The sequence below is a fragment of the Talpa europaea genome, assembly GCF_964194135.1.
Source record: "Talpa europaea genome assembly, chromosome: 3".
NCBI lineage: Eukaryota > Metazoa > Chordata > Mammalia > Eulipotyphla > Talpidae > Talpa > Talpa europaea.
The window spans coordinates 151032974-151046962 of record NC_140069.1 but is presented as its reverse complement, the minus strand read 5'-3'; the positions used below and the strand labels follow the sequence as shown (position 1 = coordinate 151046962).

Below are 13989 nucleotides of genomic sequence, written 5' to 3'. Positions count from 1 at the left end.
ATCCCTCCATCTGCGCGTCCCTGCCAGCGCTGCATCCGTTCCGGAGAACCCCTCACTGGACTTCGCCAGCCGCCCACCTGCCCCCGAGCCTGCGGTCACGCTGAGGGCCCTGCGCAAGGCTGCAGTGGTGAGTGTCCGGCTGAGTAGGCAGTGCCCAGACATACCGGGTTCAGCCAACATTCTGCCTAGCAGAGCTGTCCGGAGCTGGGGAGTGACGTGCACAACTGCACGCTTGCACCAGACCCTCAGCTTCCAGACCCCCAGCGTGTGTGCAGACGACCTCCAGGTCAGAGCGGGGCTGGGGCTGGGCTTCCTTTCCAGAATAGTGCTGAAAGACCTCGAGGGGGCCACAGGGACGGGGGCTGCTCCCCACACCACCCTCGCACAATCCCCCCACCCCCGTGTGCCCCTGTGACCACGCACTCCTCTCCCGCCTGAAGCGCCACCGCCGGCCGGGGGAGGTGCTGCCCGGTCAGTGGGCCGAGCCTGGAGCCGCAGGCTTGGCTTACAGACAGAACGTGTCCTGTGCAGCGACGCCCGAGCCTGCCCTGAGCACCCGCCGCCCACTGTGTCTCTTGACCACCCTGGGCGTCGGGGACCGACCCACCCTTCCCGGCAAGATGGAGGCCCCTGTGGCTCCTGACACGCTGTGGCTGCCGTTCCCAAGGCTGCCACTGCACAGCCAGGTAGAGCCGTGGCTTGGTAATGCCCAACTTGGCTGTTCCTTTAGGAAATCCAGGATGAGCTCTGTCTCCTTTAAGTTCTAAATAGATATTGATTATTGGCACCAAAAAAAGCAAAACCAGAGCCTTCCCGCTTCCGTGAAACGTGCGGTCAGGCAGCGAAGCAGGGCGTGTGGCCAGCCCAGCACCCAGGCTGGCCGCGCCGCTGATGTCGGCCTTCAAGGCGCCTCCTCCTGGGGAAAACGAGCTGAGCCCAGCGCCGGCCCTCCCACGACACCTTGTCCGCTCTGATGTCCTCTTGCTCCGACAGCCAGTGGTTCGGGGGACAGAAACTTCTCCTCGTGTCTCTGGACTTCAACATCTTCACAAGGTTGGTGATGACCTAAAGAGGGAGCGGAGTCACGTCAGCGGCGGACCCGGGGCAGCCGCGCCAGGAAACGGGCCCCGCGCCATGCAGACACGCCCAGCCCCCAGCCCGGCTTACGGAAAAGCGCCCATAATTACAAGAAAAGCTTTTAAGCGCAAAGCAGTGAGCTGGCGCTCTTGGCAACAAGAGGGACAAATGAACACAGATGTGCGCGAAGGAGGATTTGAAAAAAAACCACAAGGGAGGGAGCCGCGAAGCCTGGACACGCATCTCGGTGCACTGGAGGCGTGACGCGGGGTCTCCGGGAGCGGCAGAGCAAAGCTGCTCCCTACGGCAAAGCGGCGAATCTCATTCCCCTTCAGATGCTTTGTCAGCGTCGTCTCCGCCGCCGAGCGGGCGCAGCTCTCGGCCCAGGGGCGGCAGCGCAGGGCTGCCGGGGTCAAGGGCGCGGGCGGGCGGCGTTTCAGATGCGCGTCCTGCGCAGTGGCGCCCAGGCCCGGTCTACGCTGGATAAAGCCACCCTCGGGGTTCCTCCCAACATGCCTCAACATCTATCTGACATTCAAATTGAAGCAGGGGACGTATCTTTATCTGCTGAATGCGGTCCCGGGAGTCCTGGGCACCTGTCAAAGCGCTTTTCAAGATCACAGCCCGACTAAGAACACGTTACTCCTTCACTTCAAAAATTTCCTCTAAGAACCCATAAAAATTCCCCGGATCTACTTTATGTCGTCAAATCTTCCCTCGCGCGCGGATTTTCAGCGTCCCGCACGCCGCGCTTCCCACTCAGTGCCGAGAGGCAGAGCCGCGCGGAGGCCGCCAGCAGCGCGGGCGTCAAACACGGAACCCGCCGCGCCAGGACGCACGGGGCAGGGAACACGAGGGGCTCTGAGCGCGTCGCCCGGAGCCGCTGGGGGTGCGCGGGGCTTCCCGCCGCTGCCCAGGGCCTGGGTCCCCTCGGGCTCGGGCTTTTCCGCACGGTCAGGCCGCCGAGCCCCCTCGGCCCGGAGGAAGGGCGCTCAGAAGCCGGCACCGCGGGCACGCGCGGAAACGCAGGCCAGGCCCCGGCGTCCGTGTGCTGAGAGCCGCGCGGGTGCCGAGAAGCGCCCAGGTCGAGCGCGCTAAGCAGCGGCCACACGCGAGCAGCGCACGCTCGAGGCCCCGGCCAGGGTGGGGGGATGGCTTCCAGCGGCCGCCGGCCCTCCTGAGGGGAGAGGACGGATGTTTATGGACGTGCCGTCACCGGAAAGTGCCTGCGGGAGGCTGCACCGCCTTACGACGCACCGCCACCACCTGACTGCTGATGGCGTTGACTCCGGGGAAGTCAACGCAGGTCATTCTTTAAAAGTTCAACAAAACGGGCCTCCCCGGGGGCGCAGCGGTTGAGCGCTGGGTTGCGAAGCTGCCTGCGGCCTCTGCGGCGCCGGTTCAATCCCCGGCTGCTCCCCGGCCACCGGAGGAGGGTCCCGCATGGCGCGCAGACCTCTCCTGCCGCCTGCTGCTCCCCTCAGCAGTGTACTCGGTCCTTCTGCCTGTTCTGCTCCCCGCTCTGGCTCTGGTGGATTCTCTCGCCCTCCCGCGCTTCTGACTGTACCCAGTGCATGTATAAACAAAACAAACAAACAAACCAGCAAACAAATAAATAAAGCATGCCTCTATTAAAAAAAAAAAAAGCTCAACAAAACGCGCCCCGCAGCACGTAACTCCTGGCGCTGCGGCGCCGTGACCTGGGAGCGACCTGACTTCACAGCGCGGCGCAGATGAAAGCGGAGCCAGGACGCGCGGTGCCCGGAAGCCCTGGGCTGTGCCGCCCCCCGGCCCAGAGGGCCGCCTCCCACGCTCTGCGGCCGCCAGCTGCTACACGTGCTGTGCTCCAGAGGCAGCAGGTGCTCAGCGCGCCCCAGTGTCCTCAGCGTCTGCTCTATGGGAGTCCGAGCAGAGCCAACGCCCTCCAGGGGGAAGAGGTCGGCGGGCTCCGCAGGACAAGCCGTGTCAGTGCAGCCCCCCCCCTCCCCGTCCCGGCCCCCAACAAGCCTCCCTGGAAGCCACGCCTCCTCTCAACAGGCGTCCCTGCCCCTCCCAGGCCGAGGTGACCATGACGTGAATCACATGTCGAGGAGTTTATAAATTTGACAGACGCATCAGCTGCGTGAGCCATGTCAACGCAGGCTTGAGATTGGCCCCATCCCCACAGTGACAGAGAAAGATGACTCCATCCACTTAGTGCTTCAGTCTGGGGCCGCCAGCAGGGCCTCTCAGGAAATCAGCCAGAGGGGGCCGCGGCAGGACTGACAAATGCAGTGGCCAGGGCTGGGGTGCGTGGGCAGGCCATCTCTGGCCAAGCGCGTCCCCTTCTCTGGCTGGCTCTGCCTCGCACCCCTCAGCTCAGGCACCCACGTGTCACGCCCAGACGCGCTCTACTCCCAAGGGCTCCTGGGGCGCAGCAGCGGCCCCCACGTGCCCTCACCCACCGCAACGCACCCCGCCTGCCAAGGGGAGCTGCCCTCTCACACTCAGGAAGGGACGCAGCCTGTGACCGCACACGTAAAGGGCACCCAGAGTCTCGCCTGGACACAGCAACCGGCCGCGGGGGGCAGACTCTCGTTTGTGTTAAAGGCTGTTTTTATACAAGAAAAAATAATAGCAGCTCAGCCCTCTTCTACCCTCTTCCAAAGGCTATGCCTTCATTTAAAAAATCATCTTCAGGGCTCAGCTCAATGGCAGCTAGCACAAATTCCCGCCTGCTACCCCCCCCCCCCCAACACACAAAAATAAACAAGTTCTGTTAAAAAACTGTCTTCAAGCAACTCTGCCCTGGCCTCGGAAGGTCTCCATGACACCCACGTCACGCCCCGTGTGCCAACACAAGATGAGCTTTAACTCCGACGCTCCTACCCTCCGTTCTCAACAGGCGACAGTGAGTCATTTTATGGCACATGAAAAAAATTCACAACAAAATTTTCGTTTACAGTTTCAGCACGATGAAATATCTCATACACGGCCGTGTTAAATCCAGAGCTTTCTAGCCCGACGGGCAAGCCCGTCGCGAAGAGCGCGGCCTTCTCCGCAGGCGCTGCAGCGCAATGCCCGGGTATGGCACGGGAGCCCGACGCCCCGCGCAGCGGAACGCATTCCTGCGGGGCCAGAGTTTCGTCAGGTGCACACACTCCCCGGCACCCGCACCGGGAGCGCGCGCGGGCTGTGAGAGGGTGGAGGAGACGGGCTCTTCTGACTGGGAAAGGCTGCGCGTGGCCGTCTTGGAAAAGCACGCATGAAGGACACGCCACGTGACCTTTAAGGTTTACGAGGGATTAGGGAGGCGGGCGATTAGAACAAGTTGTGCAAACACGGATTACATCAACCTGCACAAATTATAAATTCAAGGTGCATTAGTGCTGTATTCAGTACAATCAAAACATTATCAGTTACTCTCACCGCTGCTAATGCTCGTGCTCATAAGTGAAATGTGTTGTAAAACCAGGCAGAATGGGCTGCAGAGAGACTGCGGCGCACTCGCAGGATGAATAAGCACTCCTTGATTAGCCCATCAGGTTAAGTGCAAGCATTAATGGGCCTTTCCTAAAGTCTAGCGTGACATCTTTCTCCAAACATGGCCAAGAAGAAAGTTCCATTAGCAATATTAATACAAGCTTAGTTGATCATTTTCATTCAATTAACTTCTTTCAATTAAATAGATAGCTTGACAAGAGCCGTGATAAAGGGCCCGGAGGCGCAGCTGATGACTCCAACCCAACATTAGTGAGCGCGGGGTCGCGGGTGCTAAACGGACTGTAAATCCAGCATTCAATTTGGAAAATGCATTTCTGCTGCTCTCACGTCTTTAACGAGCGATTTCAGCTGACTAGATGTGTTTGCTGCAGAAATTTCATGGGAGTCAAGCCCCTCTTCTCTCTCCTTTTCCCTGCCCCTCCGTGGGGCTCTCTGCGCAGGCACGGTCCCTGCACCCCCAGCCCCGGGGACTCCTAACTGCGCTGTCTGCCTGGTTGGAAATGAAGGTATTTAAACATAATTTATAGTTGACCTGACCTGCAGTCAATCAATGACCTTATTCTACCTTTGTTAACCAAGTTCTTGAAAGATCAAATACATGTCAAAATCTGAGAAGCCATTTAGTTAAAAGAAAAATTAAAATATTGAAAATTTTTTGGGCCTCCCTGGTGGCGCAGGCGGTTGAGCACCACGCTGTGAAGCTGTCCGCAGCCTCTACAATGCTGGTTTGATCCCTGCCGGCCGGAGAGGGTGCCACATGGCGTGCAGACCTCTCCTGCCACCCGCTGCTCCCCTCAGCAGTGTATTTCATCAGTCTGCCTGCTCTGCTCCCCGCTCTGGCTCTGGTGAATTCTCTCACCCTCCCGCGCTTCTGACTGTTCCCAGTGCTTGTATAATAAATAAATAAATCTTTAAAAAATAAAATAAAGTGAGACAGATGTAAAATAAAAATGACTTTTCTTCATTTAAAAGTCTTACAAATTTGCAAGTTGACTAGAACCTTCAAAAGACAGGCGAAGCTGGCGTCACGGGGAGCAAGACCCCTGCCCCCACCAAAGCGGCGCCCGCCCTGCAGAGCCCACCGGTGCCCCCGGCCCCCGCTACCTTGAACAGCTGGACCCAGCGCTTCTGCTCGGCCTGGAAGCAGCGCTGCACATCGGCACTGGCAGTGACGCCCACGCTCCTGAAGGCGGCCATGTACTCCTCCCGCACCTCGGGCCTGGTCTCCGGGTAGGCCAGCTTGATGATGCCCAGGCAGGCGTCGCGCAGGCAGCGGGACAGCACCACCAGCTCGTCCAGCGTGAAAGGCATCATCGAGGACGGCCTCTGACCTGTGACTGTGGAGGGGAACCCACTTCCTGGTGCACGGCCCTCTCGCTCTCAGCGCGTGGAGACCCTAGGGTGTGCAACGGCCCCATCTACGGAAGCGCCAGTCCCCTGTAGCAGACCCCAAGCCCTTACCTTCTATGGGGTCCCCGAAGAACTCGTTATCATGTATGGAAATGAGTGAGTGGCTGAACAAGGAGCTAAAAAGGTAAAAGAGTGGGATGATTCGACTAGAATCTTCAAAAGACATAGGCGAGCCCCTGGAGATCACCTGCAGCAAGGGCACCATCGACCTGCAGGGGTGAGGGGAGAAAAGAGCGTCAGCTTGGTCTGGGAGCAAATCCAGATCTGACGTTGGATGGACGCAACGGGGGCAAGAGCGTCTACGCTGGCAGTGAAACTGCGGCAGGCCCAAGCGGGGTGTTCTAACAAGGGGGGGTGACCACTGACGTAGGTTTACAGAAGGACACGCTCATCACCTGGCAACACCCGCGCTCGCCCTGCCACACGCGCCCTCACAGAGACAAGCCGCGGTCGGTCCCGGGATGGAGCCCAGTAGGGAGGGGCTGAGCAGCCGTCACTGCCACTCACACCCGCATTCTCCCTGAGGGGACACCTCTCCCCGAGGCTCCCAGTCTCCTGGGAAACCCGCCAGCCCCACACGTCTGGGAAGCTCCAGGACTCAGAGCAGAACACGCAGAACCAGGTGACCCCCATCCTCTGGACTGGGCCCAAGCCCCGCTCCCGCCATGGCCCCGCTAGCCACCCCAAGGTGGGCCGTCTCTGAGCTCGGAGCCCTTCACCGGGTCTCTAGGGGGAGATGTAGCCTGTGTGACGTGCTCGGCTGACAGAGGCTGACTGTCAGCACCTTCCTGGCCCCCTAAGTGCACCACGTAAACCCTGGGTTAGCGCCATGTGGGCCAATCTCCCCACCCTCCTCCCCAGAGCGTCTGTGCCGAGAACAGCCACTGCATGGCTCGGGGCTCCCGAGTTAGACGGGCCCACCACCAGGGCCAGCGTGTCACCACCCGCCATGGCCAGAGGCACGAGAGCAAACACAAGGTGCCTCACGCGCCATGCAGAGGCCACTTAGCCAGTTTGGCAAGCTGGGGGTTCTGGAGTACGGGCCCCCCGAGACAAGCCCTTGCCACATCAGCACATCAGAACCAGGCTCCGTGCTGCCTGCAGGCACCCTCCCCCAGCCGAGAGTGTCTCCTCTCCTGCGGGAGCCACACTCGCCCCAGGGCACGGCCAGGCCGCCCCCCCGCTGTGCTGGCTGGGGGTGTGCAGCTCCAGGAGCTCGCGCTTCCGGCAGGACGCACACAGGCGCCCCAAGAGGGCAGGGATGCTGCCCTGTCCAGCCTGCTGCTCCCGGAGCCCCTATGCTTGCTGCACCCGAGGGTCCCAAGGCCTGCGAGCCACGAAGCATCTTCAATGAGACGCGGCGCCATTTTAGAAAAATCGGGCATTTCTCTTACGATTGTTTCCCAACACTCTGATGAGGATTTCACTAAGCAAGAAGGAACTCGCGCTCTGAAAGTGACTTCTAAGAAATAGCGAGTTTTTAAAAATTCTATAACTTCTTTCTAAGAATGGCTTTTACTTATTTTTATTTTTAAAGATTTCTTCATGCCCACAAGAGCTGGGGTGCAGGCCAGAGGTACGGGTTTGAGAGGACACACCAGAGACAGAGTGGGGAGCAGAACAGGTGTAGCCACTGAACTACACAGCTGAGGGGAGACAGGAGAGGTCTGCTGCGCCCTGTGGGTAGCTCCCTGGCTGGGCTCGGACTTAGGCCGCAGCAGTGAGAACCTCAACTGACCCTTAAGCCCCAGGGATGTCCCCCAAAACTCTAACTTCACCAACTTATAAAAGGTTAACAGCTGACATAGCAACAGTTCATTTTTCTTTCACACACGACTCTTTCCTCACCCAGGACAAATGCCATGAAAAACGGGCCCGCAGGGGCCTTGGGCTGAGCTGGGACACTGAGGTCAGTGGCCATCTCCTCCCATGAACCCGCGTTCCTCGCGCCTGGACAGAACCTGCCATGCGGGGGAGTCGGGACTGACACAGCTCGAGCGGCTGAAGTCGCCTGAATGCATGAGGACACATAACTAAGAACCTTCCCTTTATTTTCATTTGAAATAAAAGGCCGTGAAACCCCGCTGGCCGCCCCCCTCCCCCGCCCCAGCCCTGCAGCCACAGGAGCCTGCCGGCCGCAGGGCCTTCGCCAGGGCCCCTCTCCTCACTTCAGGTGCTTCGTTACAGTTAAGGGAAAAGAGGGCGCCGCAAGGCAGAGGTGCTGACACTGGGAGCGGCCCCCCACCACTGTGCCTGGGCGGGGCTCCCCACAGCTGGGTGGCACCGGCGCTGAACAGGGCCTCTCCCCACAGGGGTCCCCACGCGCGCTAGCCCGAGAGTAGCCCAGCCAGACCCTGCAGCCTCCCCCTGTAGGGCGCGGCCCAGCCGGGCGCAGGAGAGCGCACCGAAATGGACCCCAAGCCCCCCCCCACCAAACTCTCCCTCCAACCTTCCTGCGCCGACGAAACAAAACAAAGAGGAAATGCTCTTCTCCCCAAACCCCTGCCCTGAAGTGGGGCTGCGCCTTCCCGGTGCAGGGGCTGGCTCGGCACCCAGCTGGGAGCGGGGGGCTCACCTGCAGGGCCTTGGGCCCCCTAGCACCCTGGGCTTGAGAGGGCGAGGGCAGCACGAGCTCCCCCACACAGGAGGATGCGGCGTGGCAGCTCTCGACATGATTCACGTTCAGAACGAGAGTCGAGTCGTCAGCCAGTTCACCACGGTTCACCCGCCAAAAATCAAATTATTTCAACAATTTCAAAAAGCATTAAAATACCAAATCTCTACGCTATTTTACGTTTGAACATTTCTAATGGAAATTACAAATTTCACATTCCACTGTGAAAACCACAGGAAAGTCTTAAGGGAAGGCCAAACTGCTTTTCAGAAATGACCAGGGTTTTCTTTTAACAACTAGGATTTTAAAAACAAGTTTCTCCCCAAAACCAAACTCAATAGTACATCCCGATAAGCCACCGTAAAGTGAGACATTATATGTGTGTGCAAAAAACTGGAACCTTCTAGAACTTTCCTTCTAACACGAGTAAACTGAAAACAAGCAGCACTCAGATACCTCCTCGCAGGGTTTTTTAATTAGGCCGCCACCTCCTGTGGCCCAGCGCGGCTCCCAGCGCGGGCGGCACTCACCCCGTGATCATCCGCGTGGTCATGGAGGAGATCAGGAACCACAGGTGTCTCAGAAACCTGGCGTTAAAGGCCAAGCTGTAGAGAAGCCTGAAAGAGGACAAATCTGGAGTGAGCAAACACCCGCCTGCCCCTCCACCCTCAGGCGCACCCAGGGGGATGGCGCCAGCCAGGAGGCCTCACATCAGCAGAGGGCCCCCGTGGCCACGGCGGTCGGCACGCAGCTCCCCAGAGGCCCGTGCCGTCTGCTGGGGCACAGCTCCCCAGCGGGCTGAGGCTGCCCCACAGAGAAAGGGCACTGTCTCCAGGCACAAGCTGGGCGGTCCCTCTGGGGACACAGCAGGGCACACGGCATCCTGGGTCATCGTTTCTGAAGCACGAGAAGCCAGTCTCGGAGTGGCAGATGCTACGTCACTGCTGTTGACAGGATCGCGTTAGGGTTCTCTACGCTGACTAGCGTCTCCGAAGCTACCGAAACCTCAAGACACCTGGAGGCTCTGTAAGCCCCTCAGCTGAGTGTCGGTTTCGCAGCAGGCACCAGGGCAGGGCTGGAGGCTGCACCACGAGGGCACGCCCAGCGGGGAGCTCCGCGTGAGCCCTCCAGGAGCGCAGACGCAGCAGTCACACACGAGCCCCGGAGCAGAGCACGGTGACTGTGGCGGGCTGGCGGGGGGACGGACCCGACTCCACAGGCGGGAGAAGGGTGGGAAGAGCACACTGCTGAGGTTGCCCTGCTGTCGCTAACGACTGTGGCCGACGGGCTGGTCATCCACGCTTCAGCAGGTGTAATAACACAACTGACTAAAACTACCGACCGTGCTGAAGATTCCGCCGCTGACAACCGCACAAAGCCACCAGCGAGAGAGAACCACGCCTACGGCACATCAGCCCAGCCGCCACTGCTGCGGGGGCGCGGAGAACACAGGGCAGGAGCACAGGAGCCAGGCGCCCCGAGCACATCAGGTTCATGGTGCTCAGAAGACGGGGCAGGAGCGGGCACTTGCGGCCCCACGCGGTCTGGGCCCAGGTGAGGAACACGGGACAGGGTCCAGCGGCCCCTCGTGGTTTCTGGCGGGAAACCAGCACGGCCGCAGGGACGCTGGCTGGGACGCCACTGCCTTAGGTTTCCACAGGACGGTGCTGACGGGGTATAAATAACGTTGGCCCTTCTGGTCCCTAAAACACACCGTTAAATTCCCATTTCCAAGTTCCTAGTTGCCAAAGGAACAAAGAGCCAGCCCCACGGCTCACGCCCGTGCCCCCAGCACACACCCGCTCCCGCAACCGGAAACTGGCGTCGAGTCGGAATTAGAGGTGCCTCGCAGCATCTCCACTTAGGAACAGCTCCCGAAGGATGATGCCCTGGGCTCACCGAACAGACCCCCGGGCAGGGCACGAGACGGGGGAAGAGGCTCGCGGGCGGGGGCAGCAGCCAGAGCTCCACACCGCGGTGGGGCCGGGCTCCGAGGCTCTCAGCAGCACAGATGCGCTCCGACGGCCTCCGCCCTCCTGACGAGAGCCCGTCACTCCTGTCCCGTCTCGTCCTTCTCCCACGTAAACGTGCAGCTTGGAAAGGAGCCACACGCGTGTAAAGGAGCTTCCAGCTCCTGCAACAGTCCTGACAATCCATGCTAAACAGGAATTGAAATTTCAGCTCCCAACCTTGCAAAGAAGAGGGGCGGCGGTGAGCCCGGGAGGGAGGGAGAGACCTACCGCCGGGGCGCTCACGCACCATCTCTCAACACCTAGAAGCCGGCGGAAGCAGCTGAAACCTGCAACTAGGCAGGCCTGCCTGCTCCTCTCAGCACCTCCGGCACCGCCCGCGTGAGCGCCGGGAGAACCCCCAGCGCACTCTCGGCCGGGACAGGCGCTGTGCTGTGAGCCTCCCCGAGCAGGGGGCGCAGGGGGCGCCACAGTAATACCACCCGCTCCCCAGAGCAGTGCTGCAAGGAGAGCCAAACCCAGAGCTCACCCCTGCCGTGAGCAGGTGCAGCGCCACCGACACCACGTCCCGAGCGCCGCACCGGCGCCGAGTGAGCAGGCAGCCGCCCCTCACGTGCCGTCCCCCTCGACGAGGCTTCCCACCGCGCCGCTGGGACCCGCACAGGCTCGCCTGTGCTTTCCTCAGCGCGGTTAGGGCCGAGCCCTTCTTCTCCCTCAGAAGTCACAGAAATGAGTTCATCTGGTCTGCGGACGAACCCCAAGGGCCTCCACAGTCTGAGAAAGGCCCCAAACCGCAGTGACTGGTCAGACCAGACAAGGAGCCCAGCGTGCTCACTGGTGAGGGCGCGCGGTCACTTGCCTGACTCTGGGCACGGCCATGCGGTGCTGTACCATCAGCGTGTGGCAGATGGAGGCCATGAGTGTGAAGGCCTCCTCCCCGGCCGTGTCCCTCCAGACCAGGCTCAGCAGGGCGTTGGTCTGCTGCTTCGTATCCAGCTTCCTGAGACACTCCTCGGTGACGTGCGGGGTCGACAGCCTGCCGTCCTCCTGCAACACAGCAGACCGGCCGTGTGCGCGGGCACGGATCAGGCCTCGTCTTCTTCAAGCGCAAACACAGACAGGTACGCGCGGAGACGGCCACCGCACACCCTCTGCCGCCGCCCCGAGACGCTGCCAGGCGCCCAGTCACCCCAGGTCTGCGCCCGTTTGCCCAGGGAGCGCAGGAACCGGGAGTGCTCAGTGCTCAGCTACTGGCGGGTAACGTGCTCAGCGCTTACATTTTTGAGAAAACTCCCTTCACGTTCCTTAGAAGGCAGCACACACGTGTGAACGTGTATTCACATCTGACAGGATTTCCATTTTAAATAACTTGAGAGAGGAGTTTAATTTCCCAAAAAGACCTGATTTATGCCTGACACCCGAGGGAGGGGCGGGGGCAGCGTGCTCTGGAGGCAGGTGGGTGGGAGCACTGCGTCTCCCGAGCCAAAAGGTGCACCTGCAGCCGGTGCAGGCCGCACTTCTCTTTGCTCGCGTCCCTTCTGGTGCGGCGGGAGTGTGGGCAGGGCCGCAGGGGGCCCTGGCAGAGGCCCCAGCCGAGGCCCCCAAGGCACGGCCACCCACCTCACCTCCCCACTCACAGGTGCTCGCGCTCCTGGGAGAACCTGGGCCTCCCGGGGCGCCACACTCTTATTGGTCAGGTGAAGCTTTCCAACAAGAGCTAATCGTTTAGCTTCAAACCAACCACAGCCACACCCCAGGCCCTCCCAGTGGTGTCATTAGACGAGGTCGGAGGCCGATCAACGACGAGCCACGAGTCATGTGCCCGTGGTTTTCATTCCTTGCACGGGCACAAGGAACGCAGCTGAGACAAGACGGGAAAAGTGACAAAGAACCCGAAACAAAACACAACGCTCACCCCCTCTACAATGGGCCAAAATCCCTAAGCAACACCGCTTGGTCCCCGCGAGACAGGAGAGGCGGGACTGGGCCTGTCTCCCTCGGGCCGTGGGAAGGGGCAGGCGCTGCCCGCAGAGCAAGGAGGTGTCCTCCAATTACACCCGGCAACAGCTGCAGAGACGTGGATGGAATGAAACTCGCTGGCCTGCACACGCTCCTCGGGTGAACGCGGGAAAGCTGACAGGGAAGAGCCCTCCGGAGCAGAGGGCGGCCCGCGCCCACCCAGACCGGGACTCAGCCACTGACGCCCGCCGCCCTCGGGGGAAGCAGGTCTCATGGACGGCGAGGCGCCCACACCCTGCTCTGCACCCCAACACAACCACACAGCTCGGGCTGCGCCAGCCACAGATGGGCGCTGGGCCCCGAACGCGGTCTCGGGGAGGGCCTGTCCCACTCTGTCTGAGGGCGTCGCGCAGGAAAACTCAGAAAATTCAAAGCGAGGATGAACAGAGTAGCGCTGCCCAGCGGCCCGGCCCGGCCCGGCCCGCCCCCTCCCCACCCCCCCCCCCCCAGGCTTACAGGGGCACTCAGCTGCTCGCCAGCCTCCTCGTGCTCGTCCTCGGAGTCGCTGGCTGAGTCCTGGCCGCTGGCGTTGGCAGGGGAGACCGGAAGCTGAGCAAGAAAGGTCTGGAGCACTCTCAGGTACACCAGCAGCCCTTCCTCGGAGAGCGTCCCTTTGCAAAACAATCACAGCGCGAATCAGGAGTGACCAGTAGAGAGAACCTCAGGGCGTCTTGCTCCATGCCAGTGAGGTCTCGGGGCAGACTGGCGCGAGGAGGCGAGACCCCAGGAGAGGCCGAGGCCAACTAGTGCGAAGGCCCGGAGGTGTCTCCAACGCCACCACCCGCCAGGACACGGGCTCCAAGAGGATGCGCCCCCGGCCCCCGAGACATGATCCCGCTGCCAGCCCCGCCCCTTCCACTGCCACCACCTCCGCTCCCGGGCCCACAGGCTTCATACCCAAATGACTTTCGCCCACAGTCAGCACGAAGTGGAAGAGCCAGGGGGCCCTGGCATGTGTCCCCGAGTGCGCACCCCCTTCCCCCAGCAGCGCCCGCAGGAAGGGCTCATAGGGGAAGGCAGCCTGGGCATCGGCCAGCGCCGGGACCACAAAGTGGAAGATCTGGTCTGTAAAAGGTGCCTCCAAAAGCTCCTCTGTGAAGGCCGTGAAGACTTGCTGCCTGCAAGAGAGAATGGAAGCACCTGGTAAAACCAAGCCACATGGCCCGAGAACCCACCGGTCAAAACTAACTTTAAGCAATCCTTCAAAGTCCAGCGCTCCGCGGCGACCAGGCTGCCCTGGCGTCCCCCGCAAGGCGGCTTGGCTGGGCGCCGTTGCATGTAGCACCGGGGAGCGGGGGACAGGCCCGCCCCGACCTGGGTGCACACCAGGGCAGCCCTGGGCGCCGGGGCACCCCTCCGGAGCCAGCCACCCCAGAGGGGACACGGACTGCGTGCCGACACGTCAAAGAGCATCCT

At 61.1% G+C, this 13989-nt stretch overlaps 1 protein-coding gene across 1 annotated transcript in view; it reads right to left on the bottom strand.

The window, feature by feature from the left end:
• The window catches only part of UBE3C (ubiquitin protein ligase E3C), a gene marked incomplete at its 5' end in the record, with an annotated part of 46209 nt that overhangs the window by 19968 nt on the left and 12252 nt on the right, over window positions 1–13989 (bottom strand). Inside the window, 7 exons of the mRNA XM_084230836.1 lie at window positions 961–1065; window positions 5665–5897; window positions 6022–6179; window positions 9115–9201; window positions 11414–11601; window positions 13030–13184; window positions 13471–13691. Of these exons, the coding sequence (XP_084086962.1) occupies window positions 961–1065; window positions 5665–5897; window positions 6022–6179; window positions 9115–9201; window positions 11414–11601; window positions 13030–13184; window positions 13471–13691 (1147 nt within the window). The remainder of the gene's footprint in view (window positions 1–960; window positions 1066–5664; window positions 5898–6021; window positions 6180–9114; window positions 9202–11413; window positions 11602–13029; window positions 13185–13470; window positions 13692–13989) is intronic.